Below are 21399 nucleotides of genomic sequence, written 5' to 3'. Positions count from 1 at the left end.
TGTACTTCACACACACACACACACACACACACACACACACACACACACACACACACATTTTACACATAATTACACACACACACACAAATTTTATATATATATATATATATACACACACATTTTATATATAATTACACACACACACAAATTATATATATATATATATATATATATATATATATATATATATATATATATATGTGTGTGTGTGTGTGTGTGTGTGTGTGTGTGTGTGTGTGTGTCATTTTCTTTTTCTATTTCTGTATGTGTGACTGAACTTTTACTTCTATTAGCCAGACAAGTTATTTCACAAAACCTATATCAATGGATTATTACATATATTAGTCGGACAATTATTTACTTTACACATGCTATATCATTGCTATTTCACGCTAGTTTACTTCACACACGCCACATCACCGATATAATTATTATCACGTTACTTTACTTCAGACGGGCTATAATACCAATATATATCATGTCAGTTAGACAGTTTAGGCCTACTTCACACACGCTATACCAACCATCGGAGCAGTTACAAGTTCTCTCGGTGGTAGCCGGTATATGGGTGCGAACCCAGTGCCTACCAGCCTTTAATACCGACGACTTAACGACTACACCACCGACGCCGATGAGAGATATCATCACGGGTTTGACGTGCATTCTTGGGCGTGTGCTCTTAACACTTTGTATCAAAAATGCCGTGGGACCATCTCGGAAAGATAACATTTCGTCTACAATCTGATTTAAGCAGGTTACGAATGTGAACTATGTAATAGGTGGAGAAACCCGTACGTGTGTTGTGAAATGTCATAATTAACCAATCACAGACTGGATGCTAATCATATAACAGGGAAGGCGTTTCACTACACCCTGAGGGGTGAGAATATTTTCAAAATAAGCAAAACTTGCGATTTAACAGTCAGAAAAAAAACAAAAAAACAACCGCAAATCACAGCTTATCAAACGATTGATGTTTATGCGAGATAAAAGAGACATGCACCGAAGGTGTCAGTTATCAATTATCATATACATCGTCATTTATTATTTATTTAACCATATTGCGGTGAGTATTTCCAATTAAGGTTCAAGTACGCCCTACGGGGCACAACGCTTGAGGAATATGTGCCGTCATTCCAGGACAGTAGGTTAATGGTCAATTGTTACTAGTGAAAAAGAAGTTGGTGTAAAAGTGTCCTATTGAGTTGTTAAAACTCGCTCTGGGCGATTTAAACTGACAAAAACAACAGATGGTTAACACCATAGAAGTCTTTATGAAATACTGTTTGCTACTTGTAACAACTAGCTACGGAAATAAGGGTCAAACTGCGACTCGGAAAATTTGTTCTTTCAACAACAAAAAAGGGGGCAAAAAAAGGAAGAAATTAAACAGGCGACAGACGATTTCTTCGGTTTTAGTTTAAACAAATAAGTAAGTAAATAAAATACATATTGCAGTGGTATAAAATGTACTTACACTTGCGTACAACTCAGAATTGCTATCCATACAGACGTAGAGGTTAGAGTGAGCTCCCTTGATTACCACCGAGAGGTTCGCGCCCGAGATCTGTTCGAGTATGGCTGAAATAAAACAATACACAATGATGTCATACGGAATGCACAGTGATGTCATAGAGAATGTAATACCGATACACATTGATGTCATACGGAATGTAATACAAAACAGTGATGTCAAATAGAATGTAGTACAAAACAATACGCAATGATATATGGAATGCAATTCAGAACAATGGCACAGTGATGTATGAAATACACAATACTGCCATTACGAAACGTTGTACTGATAAATACACAATGCTGTCATAAGGAATGAAGTACAAAACAATATTCAGTGATGTTCTACACAAAGTAGTACTAAACAGAACAGTATAGTGTTATGTAGTACTGGACACTAAACGAGGATGTCATGCGGAATATAGTGCAAATACACAGTGAGAACATGCAAGATGTACATTCACAACATATACACAATGGTTATACACAATGTAGTACATAGAGGATGCTAAGTGAATTACCGGATATTATCAAATATATGTTCTGAGTAAAATAAGTTTCACTTGTCGTGAGCTATAATGGGTGACAATGGAAATTATTTCACGAGGAACAAAAAGACCAGTATCCAGAGGGAACAAGTCAAATGCATGATTTCTCACTGGTTACCATAAGATAGTCGTGGGTGTAGTTGTTATTGTGGTTATATTTTAACTGTAGTTGCGGCTGTAATCGAAGGAATATTATCTCGTTCCCCATCTTCCTCTACTATGACAACAGGACATCCGTCTCCATTTTTTGTGTTTCGAGTGAAATAATTTTAACCTGACTTAAAATATTTGTTTTAACAGATCGTTCTTGCTTTGAGAACAAACTTTCGACATACGGTACTAGTATTTACCCGAACCCCATGACACCACCACCCCATCCACCGCCACAACCGTAGTCATTAACGATAAGGTATTTACTTGAACCACGTGACATCACCTGCCCCATCCACCCACCATGATTAAGACGGACTAAGAAGCGACACAAAATACGTTTGTTTGGGTGGACGTCAAACTTTCACAAGGGAAATTAGTACTCTTAAAAACTGTAAAACGCAAATACGAATATTTTAAAAGAAAGGGAGGAAAAACTGTCAAGGGCGGACAACTGGTTAATGATTGAACTAATTAACTTGTTTTCAAAATGACGCGAGCTCAAATAGCTACCATGACGTAGTTTAGAAAGTGTCTTCTCTCTATCTCTATATATAGTGTGTGGGTGGTGGTTACTTCCAATTAGTCAAATCTAGAAGGGTAAAAAGAAGACAGTTTAGTTTTTTAATTTACATTTGATAGCGTATGCAAACTGAAATCTCCTTTGAGAGATCTACGAAATCCAAAACTGTTGGGGTTTGCCTCCTCGGATTAGCAAGCAAATGAAAAGTTGTTAAAACAAGTGTTCGTACATATAATGAATGTAGGTCGGGCAGCGAACCGAGAACTGTGCTCGTCTCCAAAATCTACAACACGACACGGAACGTTTTGTAAAGAAAGAGACCAGCAAAACGCGATCTTCGCATAGGTTTTTGAATAGTGTGTTTAGTCATAACTCACCGACAAAATAAAAAATATATGTATACCAATACATTTGAAGCTGATTTTTTTTTTTAACTTTCATTTTTTGTGTTTCTATTCAATTTAAGAAAAATCGCTACTCTGAGCAAAATGTTCCCATCGATGTTTGTAGTATGTCAAAATGTGTGGTATGTGATGTCCTGTCTATAGTGTATCACGTCTTGGATAATTGTGGCAGCAGGTTTGATTTCTCACAATAACTGATTAAATTGTGTCATGAACAAAACAGCTAGGTTAACCACGTAATTAATTAAACATTATGATTACCAAGAAACAAAACTATATCATCATGTCACTAGCAGAAGCAGCAGGAGCATTATGACTGGTACCCATATATTTACTAGCATATACAAATTACATACAATATCTGTTTAAGGAAATGACTGTTTTTGAAGTCCTAGATGTCTTTTATACAGATTTGAATATGCATTCACTATTTTTAACTGAACGGTAATTTAGAGTACATCCGAAATAAAAGAAGATCCCAATCACTAACAACAGAATTTCTCACGCAAGAAGACTAACTTGAAGCACGTCGATCTATAACAGAGTGATCTATATAGCAGTCTATTAAATTGATATTCAGAATATGTCACAATACACGTGTATGTAACCGAATTAACTGGTAATACTAGCGCGTTCTGCGACAGCGAGCACCGATAACGTTCGCGAACTATTTTGACTAGCCCCCGATGTGGTCATTTGGTTTAACATGAAGTGCATAAACCAGTCTGGGTAACGTTTTTCTGCTCGGTCTGGCTGAACTCGGTCCTGATCTAACGATAAACTTGATAACATCTTTATCGTTCTTCACTGCAATATGCGTGCTGAAATGCTAAGTATTTTACAGAACACAAAGCCAACACATATCCCCCTAAAGACCTAACACAACACACATACACACGGAAACATTAATATCCAATAAACACACGACACGCATACACACAGAGATGATATCCAGTAAACACACAACACACATACACATGGAGATGATATCCAATAAACACACAACACACATACACATGGATATGATATCTAATAAACACACAACACACATACACATGGAGATGATATCCAATAAACACACAACACACATACACACGGAGATGATATCCAATAAACACACAACACACATACACACGGAGATGATATCCAATAAACACACAACACATACGAGATGATATCCAATAAACACACAACACACATACACACGGAGATGATATCCAATAAACAGACAACACACACACGGAAATGGTATCCAATAAACACACAACACATATACACACGGAGATGATATCCAATAAACACACACAACACACACACGGAAATGATATTCAATAAACACACAACACACATACACACGGATATGATATTCAATAAACACACATACACACGGAGATGATATCCAATAAACACACAACACACATACACACGGAGATGATATCCAATAAACACACACAACACACACACGGAAATGATATCCAATAAACACACAACACACATTCACACGGAGATGATATTCAATAAACACACAACACACATACACACGGAGATGATATCCAATAAACACACAACACACATACACACGGAGATGATATCCAATAAACACACACAACACACACACGGAGATGATATCCAATAAACACACAACACACATACACACGGAGATTATATCCAATAAACACACAACACACAACACATGGAGATGATATCCAATACGGCCATTACACCGCGGATACGGTCAAAAAAAGTGCACCGAGGATTACTTCAATGTCTTGTTATTCGTAGGCATATAATAAAATTATTTTAATAGCTCAAACATACACATGCACCTACCCGTCTGACGCCTACTTACACTCGTCCATTCGTGCAGTGGATCATTCTCACCGACCGACCGACCGACATACATACATACATACATTTCTACATACGTACCCATGCTATCCCACCCACCCACCCATCTACATATATTTGTACAGACATACATACATAGATATATTTCTACATACATGTACACACATACCCACCCAATTACCCACCAACATCCATACATATGATACACATCCATTCATCCATCCATCCATCCGTACATACGCACGCACGCACGTACACACACACACACACACACACACATACCCACATACATACATACATACATACATACTTACACTGTTTTCAAAATTGATAAATCTACTTTGCTAGGAAAGTCAGGCCCATTTTTAGGCTTTTTTTAAAATAGTTCTTTGGTTGTTCTTTTTAACTCCTTTTGCTCTATATTAAACTTCACTTTTGTTTTGTTTGTTCGTTTGTTTTTGTTTATTTTGTGTTGCTTTGCTTTATAGCTTAACTTATTTATTTATTTATTTATTTGTTTATTTTATTTTATTTTATTTATTTCTATGCTGGAAATGTTTAAGTTGTTCTGAAAAGTCATAATTACCTGATACATTGTATAACCTTCGACATAGTGTAGCCATCAAACCTACTTATTGTTAGTATCAATGTAATCAAAAGTAAATTATCTCCTATTATTGCGACACACGTCAGTAAACAACCTAGTAATACCCACAAATAGCTAGTAACCATGTAGTCATTAATATTTACGGTTTTACGAGTCCCTTGTCATAACGTCAGGTTCTATTATAGAAACAATACGGAAACAAACCTATAGCAACTACACACATACTAAGACGCTCGTAGTCTGTGATGTCCGGTGGTAGCGGACGCAGCCTTTTAATAGTGATTACTGGCATACTGTTACAGTGTTAGAATCCTATAGTTGAGACACACGGCACAGGCGGACGGACGGACAAACGGACAGATATATATATATATATTGGAGGAAGAATTGATAATTCATCAATGTTCAATGGATTCTAGAGCAGAAACCAACAGGTGGGTGGAAACCCTATAATAAATCTTTGTCAATTCTTATATATTACTTAGTAGTTTGATACACTGTGCTGCATTATCTATGTTAATTTTAGCTAGATCCATAAATACAGGCTCTTGTTAGCTCACTGCCCACAACAAATTGTAATATCTACTGGTCTACAAGAGTTAACGGATATATTTGAATGAAGTGCCAAAACCGTCAAGTAAAGGAAAGACTACGGCTAATTGGTGTCTAACATATTTGGCTGGTCGAGTCTGAGAACACTTTAAGACTGAATATCCATTAAGAGCGATCGATCCTACGACCCATCGTATATCAGGCAAGCGTTCTACAACTGAGGTAAATCCACCAAAGCGTTATATGCTGCCTAATATGTGGGTGTGGGTAATCTTTGGTATGATTCCATCTGACAGAAAAATAGACGGCCTTGGACTTCGCCAGACATTTGCCAACTATTTTTACTACTTCCCAAAGTTGTCATTCGTTTTAGTGTGTGGCGTAAAAACCAGTCTAGCATTAGCGACAAAACGGCTGACAACGTTCACGCTGAGGGGTTTTTTTTGGTACTAATTTGGAAACTACTAGTAGCTTGATTGTCTCCTGAAGTGGTCATTTGGCTTTTAATGTGTAGCATAAAATCCAACCAAGAAGCGTTAGCGGTATACGGTTAGCTGAACTTATCCCTAGGTTATTTCATTTCAACTTATTTTCGTGCTTGTATCCAATTAAAGTTCAACCACGCTGTTCTGGGCACACACCTCAGCTATCTGGGCTGTCTGCCCAGGACAGTGGGTTAGTTGTTAGTTGGTTAGTGATAAAGAAGAGGGTGTAGCGGTGTAGCGGCCTTACACCTACCCACTGAGCCCTAAAGAACTCGCTCTGGGTTAGAGCCGGTACCGGGCTGCGAACCTTGTACCTACCAGCCTGTAGTCCGATGGCTTAATAACGACGCCACCGAGGCCGGTTAACGTGAACAGCGCTCTAGATAACCTTCTTTGTTTTCACAAGTATCTGGATCAATCAAGACTACAACTTTAATATATAATGTTTCGGGAGAGAAAAATAGGTGCATGCGGTGGTGCTGCAAGGTTGCGACTTGGTGTCTGTACCATACTATAAACACAGAGAAAAGCTGCCAACACTTAATAAAAGTTAAGATGACAAGACCAGCTGTAGTGGAGGAATAATTTCACCAAACTAAACACGGTCTTCTAGTCTTCGCCGCTTTTCATAATTCATCTCTCAACTCGGCGGTCCAACCTATCGGCGAACGATCAGCGATGGCGCGCAGTGTTTGTATTTATAAACGACTTCAGACAGTTATAATAAACAATGCGAAACACATGCTGGGAGGTTTGCGATGTTCGGGACACTCAACCTAGACTTAACATTTTTTTTCACGAATATATATCAGATCTTCTACAGCAGGAAAAAAAACAGGAACCTAAGCCAATATGAGCGGCTGAACAAGGCAATAAATTAGCGCCAAAGTAGCGCCAATGCTGGACGAATCTCAAGACTCAACGACTGCGTTTGGTGTGGAGTACATCTAAGTGCCGCAAAGTGTTGGGAATCGGCTTCTGTACGTGAATAAATATTGCACCCCATAGTATGTGTGTGCATTATGAACTATTCAGTTAGTTTTAGAAGTTAGATGCGTGAAAAAGGAACCGATGATTTAATGAATGAATGTTTAACGACACCCCAGCACGAAAAATACATCGGCTATTGGGTGTCAAACTATGGTAATGCAAATAAATAAAGTGATGATCAACATCAATATAAAAATTCAAGACTTAAACAAAAACAGTGTAAAGAACTGTGCAAAAACACAAATATAACATAATTTTACGGATACTGAATTTTACTCAAAACTTCCATTTTGTGCTGTATTGGCCATTCTTAAAAAGAATGTTACACCCCTGCACCACGGTAAGGTTACAGCACACGCAGGGGCCGATGATTTGGCGTGTAACTCCAAAATTAAATAATTTTAAAACTTAAATGAAAATATATTATTAACTTTTTAACACTTAACAAATTCCATTAAAAAAAAAATTAAAAAGAGAAGGAAAACAGACCATGTTAATTTTTTAAAAGTTTCATAACAAATTACCATCAAACTGTAGCCTATAGATTAAATCTCATTTTAAGTTCACCCTCGTCAACATGCCCCAGTTAGATGGATTTCAAAATAAATGGTGCCTATTAAAAATTAAATTTGAGCTTCAACAAACGCAAGAATGATGTAACATACAAACAAATACAAATGCAACAAAAACAAACAAGCCATCACAGGCAAAAATTATTATACGAATCAAAAAACTATAATTGCCATAATTTTTCAATGGGTCCATAAAAGTTACATCACATGCGTAGTGTACGGTTGATGTGTACGTGTTGGAGTGCGTGTGCGTGTATAAAATTGGCCACCATATAGGCCTATACACCATATAAGTAGCCAGAAATGGAGGGAGGTGAATCCCCTGTCGAGACCAATGGTTGCCTGTTGCCAAAAATAGCCTACACTTCAACCGAGAACGACGCGTCTTTTATCAGACTGAAACGAATCTACGTTATATACCCACTCGTTATCAATACAAACTGAAAGTCTGTTTGCGATTCTGCGTACCTCGACAAGATTAGATAAACCTGTTTTAAATATCTATCTCAACAGTATGGTATGTCAGCTGTGGGCCGAACTCTCTTCACATAAATACACAGTAATTGTCCTCCTTTAAATAAACTACAGAAAACTCAAATTCCTAATTCTTAATTTGCAATTGCTCTTCTACAATTCGACCGTCGATTTTTTTATTTATAGAGGGATGTTTGTATTGTGTGTCGTGGCTGCCCTGTATTAAACTTAACCTTCAAGGTTTGGGTATCTGATTTATCGCATCTATCAAAACGCTGGCTAGTAGTGTGGATGTTTTCAAATTGCTTTGGTAATTACGTCTATTAAGAGTTTCATTCTAGCATTTCATAATGCTCTTCCTACCGGATTTTACTAGCTAGTAAAATTTACACACGTAAATATGGGAAACAAGTTACAACCTAAAGGTCAAAGGTCGTCCACGTATACAACATCGTTTGTTTTATTAACTAGGTTTTCCCCCCAACAGTCGTTCATCGTTATTAACCGTGAATTACATTTCCTAATGGCCGTGTACGTAACAGTATATTAACAGGTTGGTTTATCAATGGTATGAAGTAGGTTTCCTCATGGTCATTGTATATCAATCGTTTCTTTCATGATGTATATTAAATATATTTTTAAAAACATAGGTGTGGATTCTGGATACGGGGGAGGGGAGGGGGCGTACGGACTCTCATATTTGTAGAGACAGGCTGACTTTTATCCTAATTAAACAAATATGTCCGAATCTGGATAACAGATCTGGATCTGTCTCTGCCCCCACCCCACTCCCGCATCGTACAATTATGCGGGGAGGGGGTGGGGGTGGGGGGTAGGGGTTGACTTAATTTCAATAATCATCATTTTCAGGTAAAGCAACATAAAATATGCCCGCCAGTACCCCAGCACCCCCAGCCCATTTTTAGATCTTAGATACGCCCTGAAATGTTATCTGTACTGTAGTCATGTAGTCAACTTGGCAAACAGCAGTTGTATGTACACTTACAGATTACTTACATCCACATTTGACGACACTACTAACGTCATATACCTGTTTAACGACACCTTTTATTGTGAATGTAGTGAGACAGTTTTAAAAACTGAAGAATGTGGTGAATTTGGCGAAATTCGGGATGATTATTAAACATTGTATTGACAAAACGTATTTTATTAAAGTAGTGCGAACGCGTATATAACAGGCCCGTAGGAACGACATTTGGTGTACGGTGGGGGGTGGGGGGTGGGGGGTGAGCACAGTCTCTAGTCGGGGGCAAAAGCCAGATTTTAATCTTTATTTATATAGAGATGGGGGAAAAAACCCGTACATTTTCGTCCTTCAGTGAAGAGGGTCACAAGCCCCCCCCCCCCCCCCCTAACCACCACCCACCCCCTACTGGCCTGTATAAGTTCATATCTTGTATTTAAACTAGGCATATCTTGTGCAGTATGTAAACCTAGATGATACAATTCTAAAATATATAATACATATACAACGTTTATTTGTAAGTTGAATAAGAGTTGTCATAATATATTAGATTGTGTAAAAACATTAAAGCGCCCAGACAGCATTCTGTTTTGCTAGTGTGGCAAGTGTGAATAGCACACTGGGTGGCGTTTGCCCCTCACTGGGTTGATCTTATCTAGTCAGTAGATCCGTTTTGCTAAATGCCAGCTTGTACATAGAGATTGGATATATATTTTTAAACATGTTAAAACTTAGGTGTTTACCAGACAGTTTGTATCAGAAATTTAATCTTAATGTGCAACCGTTTTGCAAATAGTTGGCCTGTAAATTTATACATGTATGTATCTAAATTTCGACATGATAAATGTTATACCGGAAGGTATTAAAATATATTTCGTTCCGTCCGTCTGTCTCTATCCTCTATCTTTCGGGGGGGGGGGGGGGGGGGGGGGGGGGGGGGGGGGGTCTCTCTCCCTCCTTCTCTCTCTCTCTCTCTCTCTCTCTCTCTCTCTCTCTCTCTCTCTCTCTCTCTCTCTCTCTCTTAAAATCTGTTTGTCTTTGGATCGAGTGTTTTTTGTTTTGTTTTGTTTTGTTTCGTTTTTTATTTTATGGCATCGTAAACAATTATAGCGTAGCGTATCACGTTTAAACAAATACTGCGGCCTAATCTCGAGGTGTAAGGTAAGAATACAAGCAGAAGACCGTGACAAGTCGGAACACGAGCCAGTCACAGCTCGCCACCTGTAGCTCCAACATAATTTACACACAGCAAGTGGTCTTTTATGCGAATATTCCTACAAACAAGATATCACAGACTGAGCTGTGAGAATACGGGTACAGTAAAACTGTATATTTTTCACTTATACAAAATAGGTACTTGTAAACTAAGGCCTACAAATATGTGTGTTTCCGGGAACACGACCCTACTTAGTCCAAGTACTCTGACCGTAAGTGGAGCGGGACGTAGCCCACTGGTAAAGCGCTCGCTTGAAACGCGGTCGGTCTGGGATCGATCCCCGTCGGTGGGCCCATTGGGCTATTTCTCATTCTAGCCAGTGCACCACGACTGGTACATGGGCGTACATAGGATTTTGAAAAGGGGGGTTCCAATACATAGGATTTTGAAAAGGGGGGTTCCAAAATAGATTGCAGAGATATTGGGCATATATTTCTATGTTGAGTAAATATAATAATGTCAGATATCAATGTCAGATATATTAAATTATAAAAAAAGCGATTTCAGGGGGGGTTCGGTCGAACCCCCCCCCCCCCCCCATGTGGTATATATATGTGCTGTCCTGCCTGTGGGATGGTGCATATAAAAGATCCCTTGCTACTAATGGAGAGAAAAAAAAGGTTTGACATCCACTAGCCGATGATTAATAAATCAATGTGTTCTAGTGGTGTCGTTAAACAAAACAAACTTTGACATGGTCATAACTGTCAAATGTCCGTCTTGCTCTTTTACGATCAGAGTACTTGGGCTAGACCTTACCTAGAAAAAAGAGCCAAACAATGTCAGTTTTTATTTTTAAATTAATATGTACATGTAGATGAAAATAGTACATATACATTTTATCTGGACCCGTAGGGGTGAATGTAGTTTTAAAAAATAATAATTAAAAAAAAAAAAATAATAAAAAGCTAACCTATCCTTCTAATTATAATTTTTTCCCCCGATTCTAAGAATTATTGCCCTTTCCCCACACCTTGTTATAACTTATTTAACTTGGTAACTTGGTTAGAAACTGCAGTGATAGGCTGCCACTTTCTTGTTGGGGACTGCTTCACCGTGGAGCTCCGAATGTAAATCCTCTACTTCAATGGACCCTCTAGATTACTTCCTCGGGTTTAGCTTCTTAAAGGGGACACCAAAGGCTGAACATTGTACAAACGACCCATTTTTTTCTATTCTAATACCTTATAGTCATTTGTTAAATTAGGCACTGAGGTGTCGTTAAACAAACAATCATACATTTAACACATTGTGATCGAGACTTGACATTTACCCACCAATCACTGCACGGTCGAGCAGAGTAAGTAAAAGTACGGCAATAAAACAAATCTATTATGGCTATCTGTATGCGTCCTTTGTTAAAAAGTTAACTGATAATAATCGCCTCTGACACTACACGACTGTTCGCCCATACTCGGAGGATTTAGTGTAAAATAGATGTCATGACAGCTTTCGTGCAAATCTCGGTGGATAATCTCATAGGGCACACACCATCAAGTATCATTGTGTTATTTGGTCGACCACGACAACTGGCCTTTTGCAAGATGATACGCCGAACCACACTGGCCCCCGTTCGAGTCGCGCTATCGATGCATCTGAGTCCTGTCAAAGCTTTTCACCAAAGTAGTCAGTCGTTTGTCTCATCCAAATAAAAACTAGCTAGTGGCAAAGGAGAGGAATATTATGTTTTGCAACACCTCAACACATTTAAAACTAACGCTGTTCAATGTCTAACAGATGGTTAATTGACACAGTATTTAGATGGCGGGTTTTCAATGGATTTAACTCAATCTTACTTAACAATCTCGCGGGTTGGACAATGATTTATCCAGCACCAGTACACCAGTAAAATTATACTTTCTTACACACCTGTGTGGGAGGACATGTGTGGGATTCAGCGCTGTGGGGGATCAATTAAAAGCAGATCTCGACAGGGGAAATATTGAGGAGTGATTAATTGTTACCAATGCTTAGATTATGGTAGGCCATTTTAAGACATTACCATATTGATACCATATTACATGCTAGGTGGAGCTAAAACGTACTCTCCTTCAACTAGTCCCAGTGGAGTGATGGGGAGCGAGAGTGGTAGCTCCCCTTAGGCGAAAGGGTATTTAAAAGACATCTAACTGAATGCTCCAGTGACCATGGTGATGATCTACATATCAAATCCATTGAAATCAACACTACGGGTACCGATTTCCATCAAAAAGCTAATTCTGCAAGCGAGATAGATTAATATATGCGATAAGTTTGGGAAATAAATATATATTACGTGGCACTCAAATTCTGAATCTGTTCCGTCTAGATTATATTTCACTCATCTACTGACTATTCTGTACAAATAATAACCATAATTTATTGAAACTAAGGCGTCACGCGTGGTATCTGGCACCCTTCAGACTGAATATAGAGGTATGTAGGAAAGCAATCGTGCTCTCGCCCCTCAAAACCTAATCTGTAATAGTTTGGTCAGACCGTTGTATTAAGCGACAGTTTTGATATAACCTAAAAACAACTGACAGTAAACCAAATTGTTTTCAAAACAGGTGCACGAAAGTCCATATCAGAACCCACATCTAAACCTGTCAACATCCAGCTGTAGCTCGTAATGTCGAAACTCTGGATCCATCAAATGGAAAGCAGTTACCTTTCTGTCCGTTTGTCTACCCCCCCCCCCCCCCCCCCCCTCCCTCTCTCTCTCTCTCTCTCTCGCTCTCTCTCTCTCTCTCTCTCTCTCTCTCTCTCTCTCTCTGTGTGTGTGTATCTCTGTCTGTCTGTCTGTCTCTGTCTCTCTCTCTGTCTCTCTCTGCCCTCTCTCTCTCTCTCTCTCTCTCTCTCTCTCTCTCTCTCTCTCTCTCTCTCTCTCTCTCTCTCTCTCTCTCTTCCTCTCTCTCTCTCACTCTCAATCTCTCTCTCTCTCTCTCTACACATTCTTTTCCTTTCATGAAATGATGGAACTCTACTACCTTTTTCTAACTTTTGAACTTTTAAATTAGATTTGGTAATCACTTTATTCATGTTCTTATTTTTGAGACCCAAAAGCCGGTGTGTTATTTATGCTGGGGTGTCGTTAAATATTCATTCATTCATATTAAAGCTGTTGCGTGAGTATATAATCGCTTACTTCACCTATCTTCAAAAGCAAATACCAACATTTAATACTTATACTATCTACTTTCCTCAGATTGCATGTAACGACGGTGATTTTTATCGTTTCACGTATCGGTATCGGTAAAACATGCTATTGGTAAATTCGTTGGAAATGGGGGCGGGACGTAGCCCAGTGGTAAAGCGCTCGCCTGATGCGCGGTCGGTCTGGGATCGATCCCCGTCGGTGGGCCCATCGGGCTATTTCTCGTTCCAGACAGTGCACCACGACTGGTATATCAACGGTCGTGGTATGTGCTATCCTGTCTATGGTATGGTGCATATAAACGATCCCTTGCTATTAATGGAAAAATGTAGCGGGTTTCCTCTCTATGACTGTGTCAAAATGAGTATATATTTGACATCCAATAGCCGATGATTAATAAATCAATGTGCTCTAGTGGTCTCGTTAAACAAAACAAACTTCGTATCGGTATCGGTAAAATATGCTATTGGTAAACTCGTTGGAAATGAGTGGTGTCGCTGAACAAATCAAATCAAACTTCTAAATGTTGAAAATGATTGTAGGTATAGTAATTGATGTAGTCGTTTTTCCTCATAATAACCCCCCCCCCCCCCCCCACCCCCCCAACAAAACAAATCTTTAAAAGAAAAAACCCCAGGACATCCGAAAATCATGTGATGAATGAAACACATATTATACAGTAATTATTGAAACGAAACCCTGAGTTCACTTGAAATCATGTGACTCGGGGTTTACAAAAAGGATAAATTTCCACGCCAGGTCCGGCCACCCCTTTCGGTTGTGGACTTCCAAAAGGTTCTACAACTTAATACATTTTATAATAATGGTCTGCCCAGTAATCTAACGACCTGCCACAAGGTTAACCAAAACACAACAATTTTAAAACATTTATTCAACACAAAGACAAAGAGCTCTTAACAAAATACTGTGGACATTTGACAAGTTATACAATAATATTACCCTGAGATTTCCGACAAATATACTTATTTGAAAGTTCCATACCAAATAAAACACCGGTCTACATGAAAAACTTATAATATCGGTAATTTAGGCTACAACTCCTATTACAAATAAATTAGTCCCTATTATTAACTATCAATTTGATTTGAAAGATGATTTACATCAAAATCCCAAAACTACAATTCTTCCATGTTACAATTAATTTCCGCAACAGCCCCTATTACAAATGTGAATATCCCACATAGAAATTCAACAATTGGTTTGAAAGCCGAATTATCACGGAGTTCACTACACCTCCCAAACCTCAAACAAACATATCGGAAAACAAATAATTAAAATTTATCTGCATGTTTAGAAATAATATTTCCAAGAAAAATAAATGACGTGCACCCTCATGCACAACCAACAAAATGACAACAATTCTTTTACTAACAATGTACAACGATTAACCCCATAGCCAGTAATAAAGCATATGGAAACGGAGAGAGAGAGAGAAAGAAACTCTAAAATCTAGGCTTTAACACCCCCTAAAACATTAATTTACCCAAACCATAATAACTTACGTGTTGACCCTATGAAAACACATCAGAAAGTAAAGTTCCATACCAAATAAACAATCATATAAAAATTATTTCCCATAACAATTACGCCTAAAATTCACCAAAATATTCTCTTATTACTACAATAGTGTATCCACTTAACAAAAAAAAAAAAAAAAATTAAAAGAAAATACAAATAAATATATATATTTTACTTCCTGTTAAATTACCGTAAAACCTTTAAATATTACCCTACTTAAAATTTTATCTTAATAACAATGAATTCCATGTTTTTATCCCAGCAGTATTATTCAGTTAGTAAATAGTGATTAGTATAGTTAATACAGAAGAAATAGAGAATATAACAAAATAAAATTACAACTAAAAAAAGAAAATAGGACAGAAAAGTTAAATGGATAAAAACATGGTTCATTACATTATAATGCTATTTGTTGTACTGTTGTAGACATCCACACCTCCACACAACACAGCACATAATTACAGTCAAAACATCTTGGCAATAGTGTTTTCTATATATTGCCAATTAAAATAGAAATAACATAAAATAAATTTGCCACAAATACTATACTAGCTAAATATGAATTTTGAAAAGACAAAAACTATGTTAAAAACGTTTTAAGAAAACAAGAAATAAATGTTAACTGTCTCTTCCTGAATTTATTTAAGTGATAATTCTTCAAGAACACTAAAAACGTAACCACTTTCTTGGCTTTAAACAATGCTATCCTTTAGTATTTATTAATGCATCTATTCTGGGCGTAGAATCATGGGAGTACATGGGGGGGGGGGGGGGGTCCCGATGGGTTCGACCGAACAACCCCCCCCCCCCCCCCCCAAATCGCTTTTTTTATCATTTAATATATCTGACATTGATATCTGACATTATTATATTTACTCAACATAGAAATATATGCCCCAATATCTCTGCAATCTATTTTGGAACACCCCTTTTCAAAATCCTATGTATTGGAACCCCCCTTTTCAAAATCCTATGTACGCCCATGAGAATAATGATGACCCATTTTGGGCGGCAAAGAATCAATGTCACCCATTTCTGGACACTAAAATAATTCAATTCCTTTATGGGCACTGAACAATTAACCCAGAAATGGTGATCCCTTTATGGGACCCTTTTAATGTATCATTTAACTGTGTCCCTGTTCAATGTACATGTCTTCCAATTTTGCACATTTGTGTTTGTCTTTTGAATTCTCTTGATTTACAATAACGACTAGAGTGGACTTTTCACCAAATGTTAATGCGTGGCTCTGCCCCTGAAATAAAGTCCGAGATCCCCTCTCAGTCCCTTCTTTAATAGTCTTCTCACAAAAGCTTTGCATACGATTGATGTTTTTCTCGAGGAATACACACTCTGTATACTCACACAGATCACGATATAAGTCCTTCGATTGTCAGGACCATGTGGGTAGTGTTGGGGTTTTTTGTGTGTGTGTGTTTTGTGAATACTAAATAGTGGGCATTTCTTTTTTGTTCATATATTATTAAATAGGGGACCGTTTAAAAAGCCTGGTTCCACGGACAATAGTGACATGTGTTAGACCCGTGTTGTCCGTGCCCATAAATAATTGTTTGTATCTTACAACTGCCTGTCAATACAGAGAGCGTGTCCGCGCTAAAGGCAATCAGTGTTTGTGATCGGCCCCTGATAGTTGGACCGCCAGCAGCCCGTGGCGAATTCCGCTTTATGTTCAGACGTTATAGGACAATAAACGAGCGGAGAGCAGACGTGTGTGCTTCTCCCAATACCGGGAACGAGAGACAATAAAACCCTCCACCAAATATATATATATATATGTATGTATGTATGTATGTATGTATGTATATATCTATCTATGTGTTTATGTGTGTCAGCCGCTTGGTGGCCGAGTACTGTCAGGTCGAGACTTGTACGTAACTCTATATTTTAAATAAATAAATAACTTTAATTAACGAGACACACGATACTGTAGATTGTTCGATATATCGAGTGATTAAAAAAAAAAAAAAAAAAAAAAAGAAGAAAGAAAAGTCCCACTTTTTGAAGTTGAATAGCGGAAAAAATATAAAACGCTGAATTTTAAAAACAAAGAAGAAGTTTTTGCAGAAAACCGGATTATTATGTTGTGTATTGATGGTAAAATATTCCATGTTGATACGTGGTTTGCTGTCAGAATGGTGCGTGGTACAAAAAGGAAGGTCTAAAATGCTACACCATTGAATTACTAAATGTTTGACACCCAGAAGCCGATGATTCAAGTGGTGTCTTTAAACAAAACGAACTTTAACTTTTACTCAACATCTAATTTCTGTACTAAAAATGATGTCTTCTTCTGCCATACACAAACGTCTTTTTCTTTGATTTATAAGGCGCACTTTTTTATTTCTTTGAGATATGTTTTTTCCACAAACACTTTCATATTTCTTTTTTAAGTTCCTCGATTGCAACATTATCGACTATACCAGATAGAACTGTTTCTCTGAGAAAGTAAAAACTAACACTCTACTTCATCCTGAAAAAAGTTATTTCCAATCAAAATCAATTAAAATGAAATGTTCAGTCAATACACAATACAATAAACTGGTTTTGTGCAAAATTTCAATTGTCTGCATTGCATACCTTTCCCGCTATTTAACTTAGCAGATTTTATTTTTAATGACGTACCGATTTAACAGTAAATAGATAAACAATTACGGTAGTAAAACTGCATGCAGTGATCGTAAATGCCCAAATAACTCAGCCCCACACACGCTCTCGTTCTCTCTCTTCTCTCTCTCTCTCTCTCTCTCTCTCTCTCTCTCTCTCTCTCTCTCTCTCTCTCTCTCTCTCTCTCTCTCTCCGAATCGCATGGCCGTTATAGTTTACTTGACATACTGGGTGCAACAACCAACAATGTTATGTATAGAAACAGGTGCAAACAGGACAATAAATTAAGAGTAATTTCACTAAATTGATAATAAAATGTTACGCGTTGTTTCCTTTTGCCAAGTGTAAGATAGCATAGGCGTTGGTGATGGTTGTGTGTTATAAATAATGTAATTAAGAGGGGGGGGGGGGGGGGGAACGTAACTTATTTCCCACTCTTTTAGGCACTACGATAATATTCACAGTTTAGTGGTGTGAAAAAAAATAATTAATGCACCTAAGCTAAAGTTATATGTCTAAGTCCTGTACTACCTTCATCGTACAAGATCCGGGCACCCCCCCCCCCCCCCCACACACACACACACCAAAGATATTGATACAAACAACTGTACAGACGTTCGGAGTAACACGTAAACAACACGTAATCAGGCGCGGATCCTGGGGGAGGGTCGAGGGGGGGGGGGGTCTGGACCCCTTTTGCTCAAGACCAAAAAAAAAACAAAAAAAGTACTTAAAGTGCGTTCCCTGCAAACAGACAACTTACATTTAGGAAGTGTGTGTAGACTCCACCCTGGATCCGCGCCTAGTAACATAAGCTCAAATATCACAAAACCAGACAGTACATCTTTTTAAAAGTACTTTTCGTAGAAGTTTGCAACGTTTAAAACATAAATTTAAAAATCAAATTTTAGTCATTCAAGCCTAACTTCAAGCCATGATTGAACCATTAACCTTGAGATTATTTTTAAAATATAACTGTTTTTACGAATATGTAATGTTAAAGCAGTCCTGCAATTACTCAAAAAGGTTTCAATTCATTTAACATATCAATTCGCCTGTCGAAAGAGAAATATGAATCGTATCGACTGTCAGCATCCAGATGTCTGTCGTATGTTATGTCGATATTATGTTTCATAATATATATAACAGTGTACGTGCATTTTACAATACGTCAAGTATATATTCGGGGCTCAAATGTTGAAAATCATTTTAACGTAGCCAATTTCCAGGTAAGTTGAATATGTCCTTGAAAATTTGTAAAAAGTGGCTAAAGCATACACCAAAAAAATATCACCAAATGTTGTAGTCATTTTGTATGTATAAAACAAGTTAGCAGTAAGCTAATTTGGCACTGGGCATGGTGAGCCATGCATACATTATCAACGAAAAGACAAAACACATGCTGATTTGTATCTAACTAACAATGGTTAAAATGAATACAGTCAATATTCAGATGGTAACATACCGTACTCTGTCCTCTGGTGCACACCCCGAATTCCACCAAATTTGGCTCCGGGACAGATTTCCAAGAAATGACCTGTTCTCGTCTGCAGATAAATTCGGCGCGTCTTGTCTCCCCAATATGTGGGTTGTGTGCGTTGGATGGGGGGCTCTCCAAGAGGAATGTTTGTTGCTAGGGTCAGATTGATAAGGAAATTAATAATTAATAAATTCCTCAAAGAATGGCTTGAGTTCATTGCCGTGTGCTGTAACCACGGCTCGAGGGGGCGCTGGCGACGAGAGACCGCCAGGCGAAGCCCGCCAATCGTTGGATGTTGTATAGGAGTTTTCTGATGACTCGGGATGCTTCCAGTGGACACTGTTGTTGTTGCGGTGCTGCTGATGCACGGTGCAAAGCGGCTTGTTGAATGTTAACACGCTCATATATGCGTACGTCTCGACTGTTGAACATCTGCATTGGAAGACTAAAAGTGTAACTACTCCAGCAGGTTCACCCTTTGATCGTCAGGCGACACATATTTCTTTTCTTTTTTTCACCACTTTTTTTTTCTTCTTTTTTTATGGCAGATCAGTAAAACATCCACTTCCATCTGCAAATGGCACCATGGTTAATCCGAGAGAAAAAAAAATACACAAGAATTCCACAAGAGAGAACAATCCGGGTATATATATATACCAATATATATCCTTATCACTGATCCTTATTCACTTGCAGACCAGAACCGTCTCACTTCAGGGTTAGAATAATTACGTTCCCATTATTCGGCCGCACGAGGTAAACCAGTTTTGTACAATCCTCTCTTCAAATCTGAAAGACAAATATTTTACATTGTATTCTACTAATGTGAGTTTATGCAACGTAAGTTTACGTAAAGTTGACAGACATAAAAACAACTTTACGGCCAGCACGAAGAAGTAAATTAAGTGCACACAAAAGCGGCTCTGATTATCAAAGAGACTGGTGAAGCCAATGCCAGCCGCTTCACAAATTCAGACCATTCTTCATCAACCGATAGCGGCAATAAGCTTTAGTTCGTGTTAATTAAATACTCGCTAAACGAATTGGCTGTTGATTAATTTGATTATGGTACACCAACATGACTACGGTTCTTTATCAACAGGTGAGATACTGAAACCATAAACGTTTACTTCAATCAGAGAAGAAACACCTTTCCGTTTGAACTGGCAGTGTAAAGACTTGAAATTTTTAATACCTCTACAGACAAACTGGGGGGAAAAAAAGCGCCGTAGACTATCATACTTTATGATACGATTTCACACATTTGAAAAAGGGCAAATTAAAACTTGTGAAAGGATTCACAATACACACAGTTTACGATAAATGTCACAAACCTTCATTACCCCAAAATTTAATAAATATATATACATTTTTAATTAATTGCTAATTAAATGCAGATGGGTAATTAAGACCAAGAGTAATTTCAGCACACAAGTAGCTTTAACTGCATATTTGCTTCGGATTGTCTACCTATAAAATTACAAACGAAGGGTTCGCCTATTCGGTGCTAGAACCATTTCAAGAACGAGCAGGTTTCCATACAAAAGTGTATACAGTCCGGTACTGCACGCGCTAAGTTCAGCTTACATTATCTGTCTGCGGCTCCTCAAAGAAGAAAAGATGGCGCTTATTAGACTTGAAAAGAAGTTTGTTTTTGGCGTTTTTCCAATTATACGTTCAAATGTTTAGGCGCGAAAGGAACATCTCTAAATTCGTCTAAATTTATTGCTAATTAAATCCTAGTGCTAGA

The 21399-nt window shown here is 37.9% G+C and overlaps 1 protein-coding gene across 1 annotated transcript in view; it reads right to left on the bottom strand.

Annotated features, from left to right (window-relative positions):
- LOC121376014 overlaps positions 1-21399 on the bottom strand; it is a 29053-nt gene that overhangs the window by 6062 nt on the left and 1592 nt on the right. Inside the window, exons 3-4 of the mRNA XM_041503774.1 lie at positions 19635-20438; positions 1478-1581 (exon numbers count right to left, since the gene is read on the bottom strand). Of these exons, the coding sequence (XP_041359708.1) occupies positions 1478-1581; positions 19635-19866 (336 nt within the window). The 5' untranslated portion in view covers positions 19867-20438. The remainder of the gene's footprint in view (positions 1-1477; positions 1582-19634; positions 20439-21399) is intronic.

This window comes from Gigantopelta aegis, chromosome 6 (assembly GCF_016097555.1).
Source record: "Gigantopelta aegis isolate Gae_Host chromosome 6, Gae_host_genome, whole genome shotgun sequence".
Lineage (NCBI taxonomy): Eukaryota > Metazoa > Mollusca > Gastropoda > Neomphalida > Peltospiridae > Gigantopelta > Gigantopelta aegis.
Note: the sequence above shows the minus strand (reverse complement) of the source record. Positions and strands in the feature narration are given on the sequence as shown.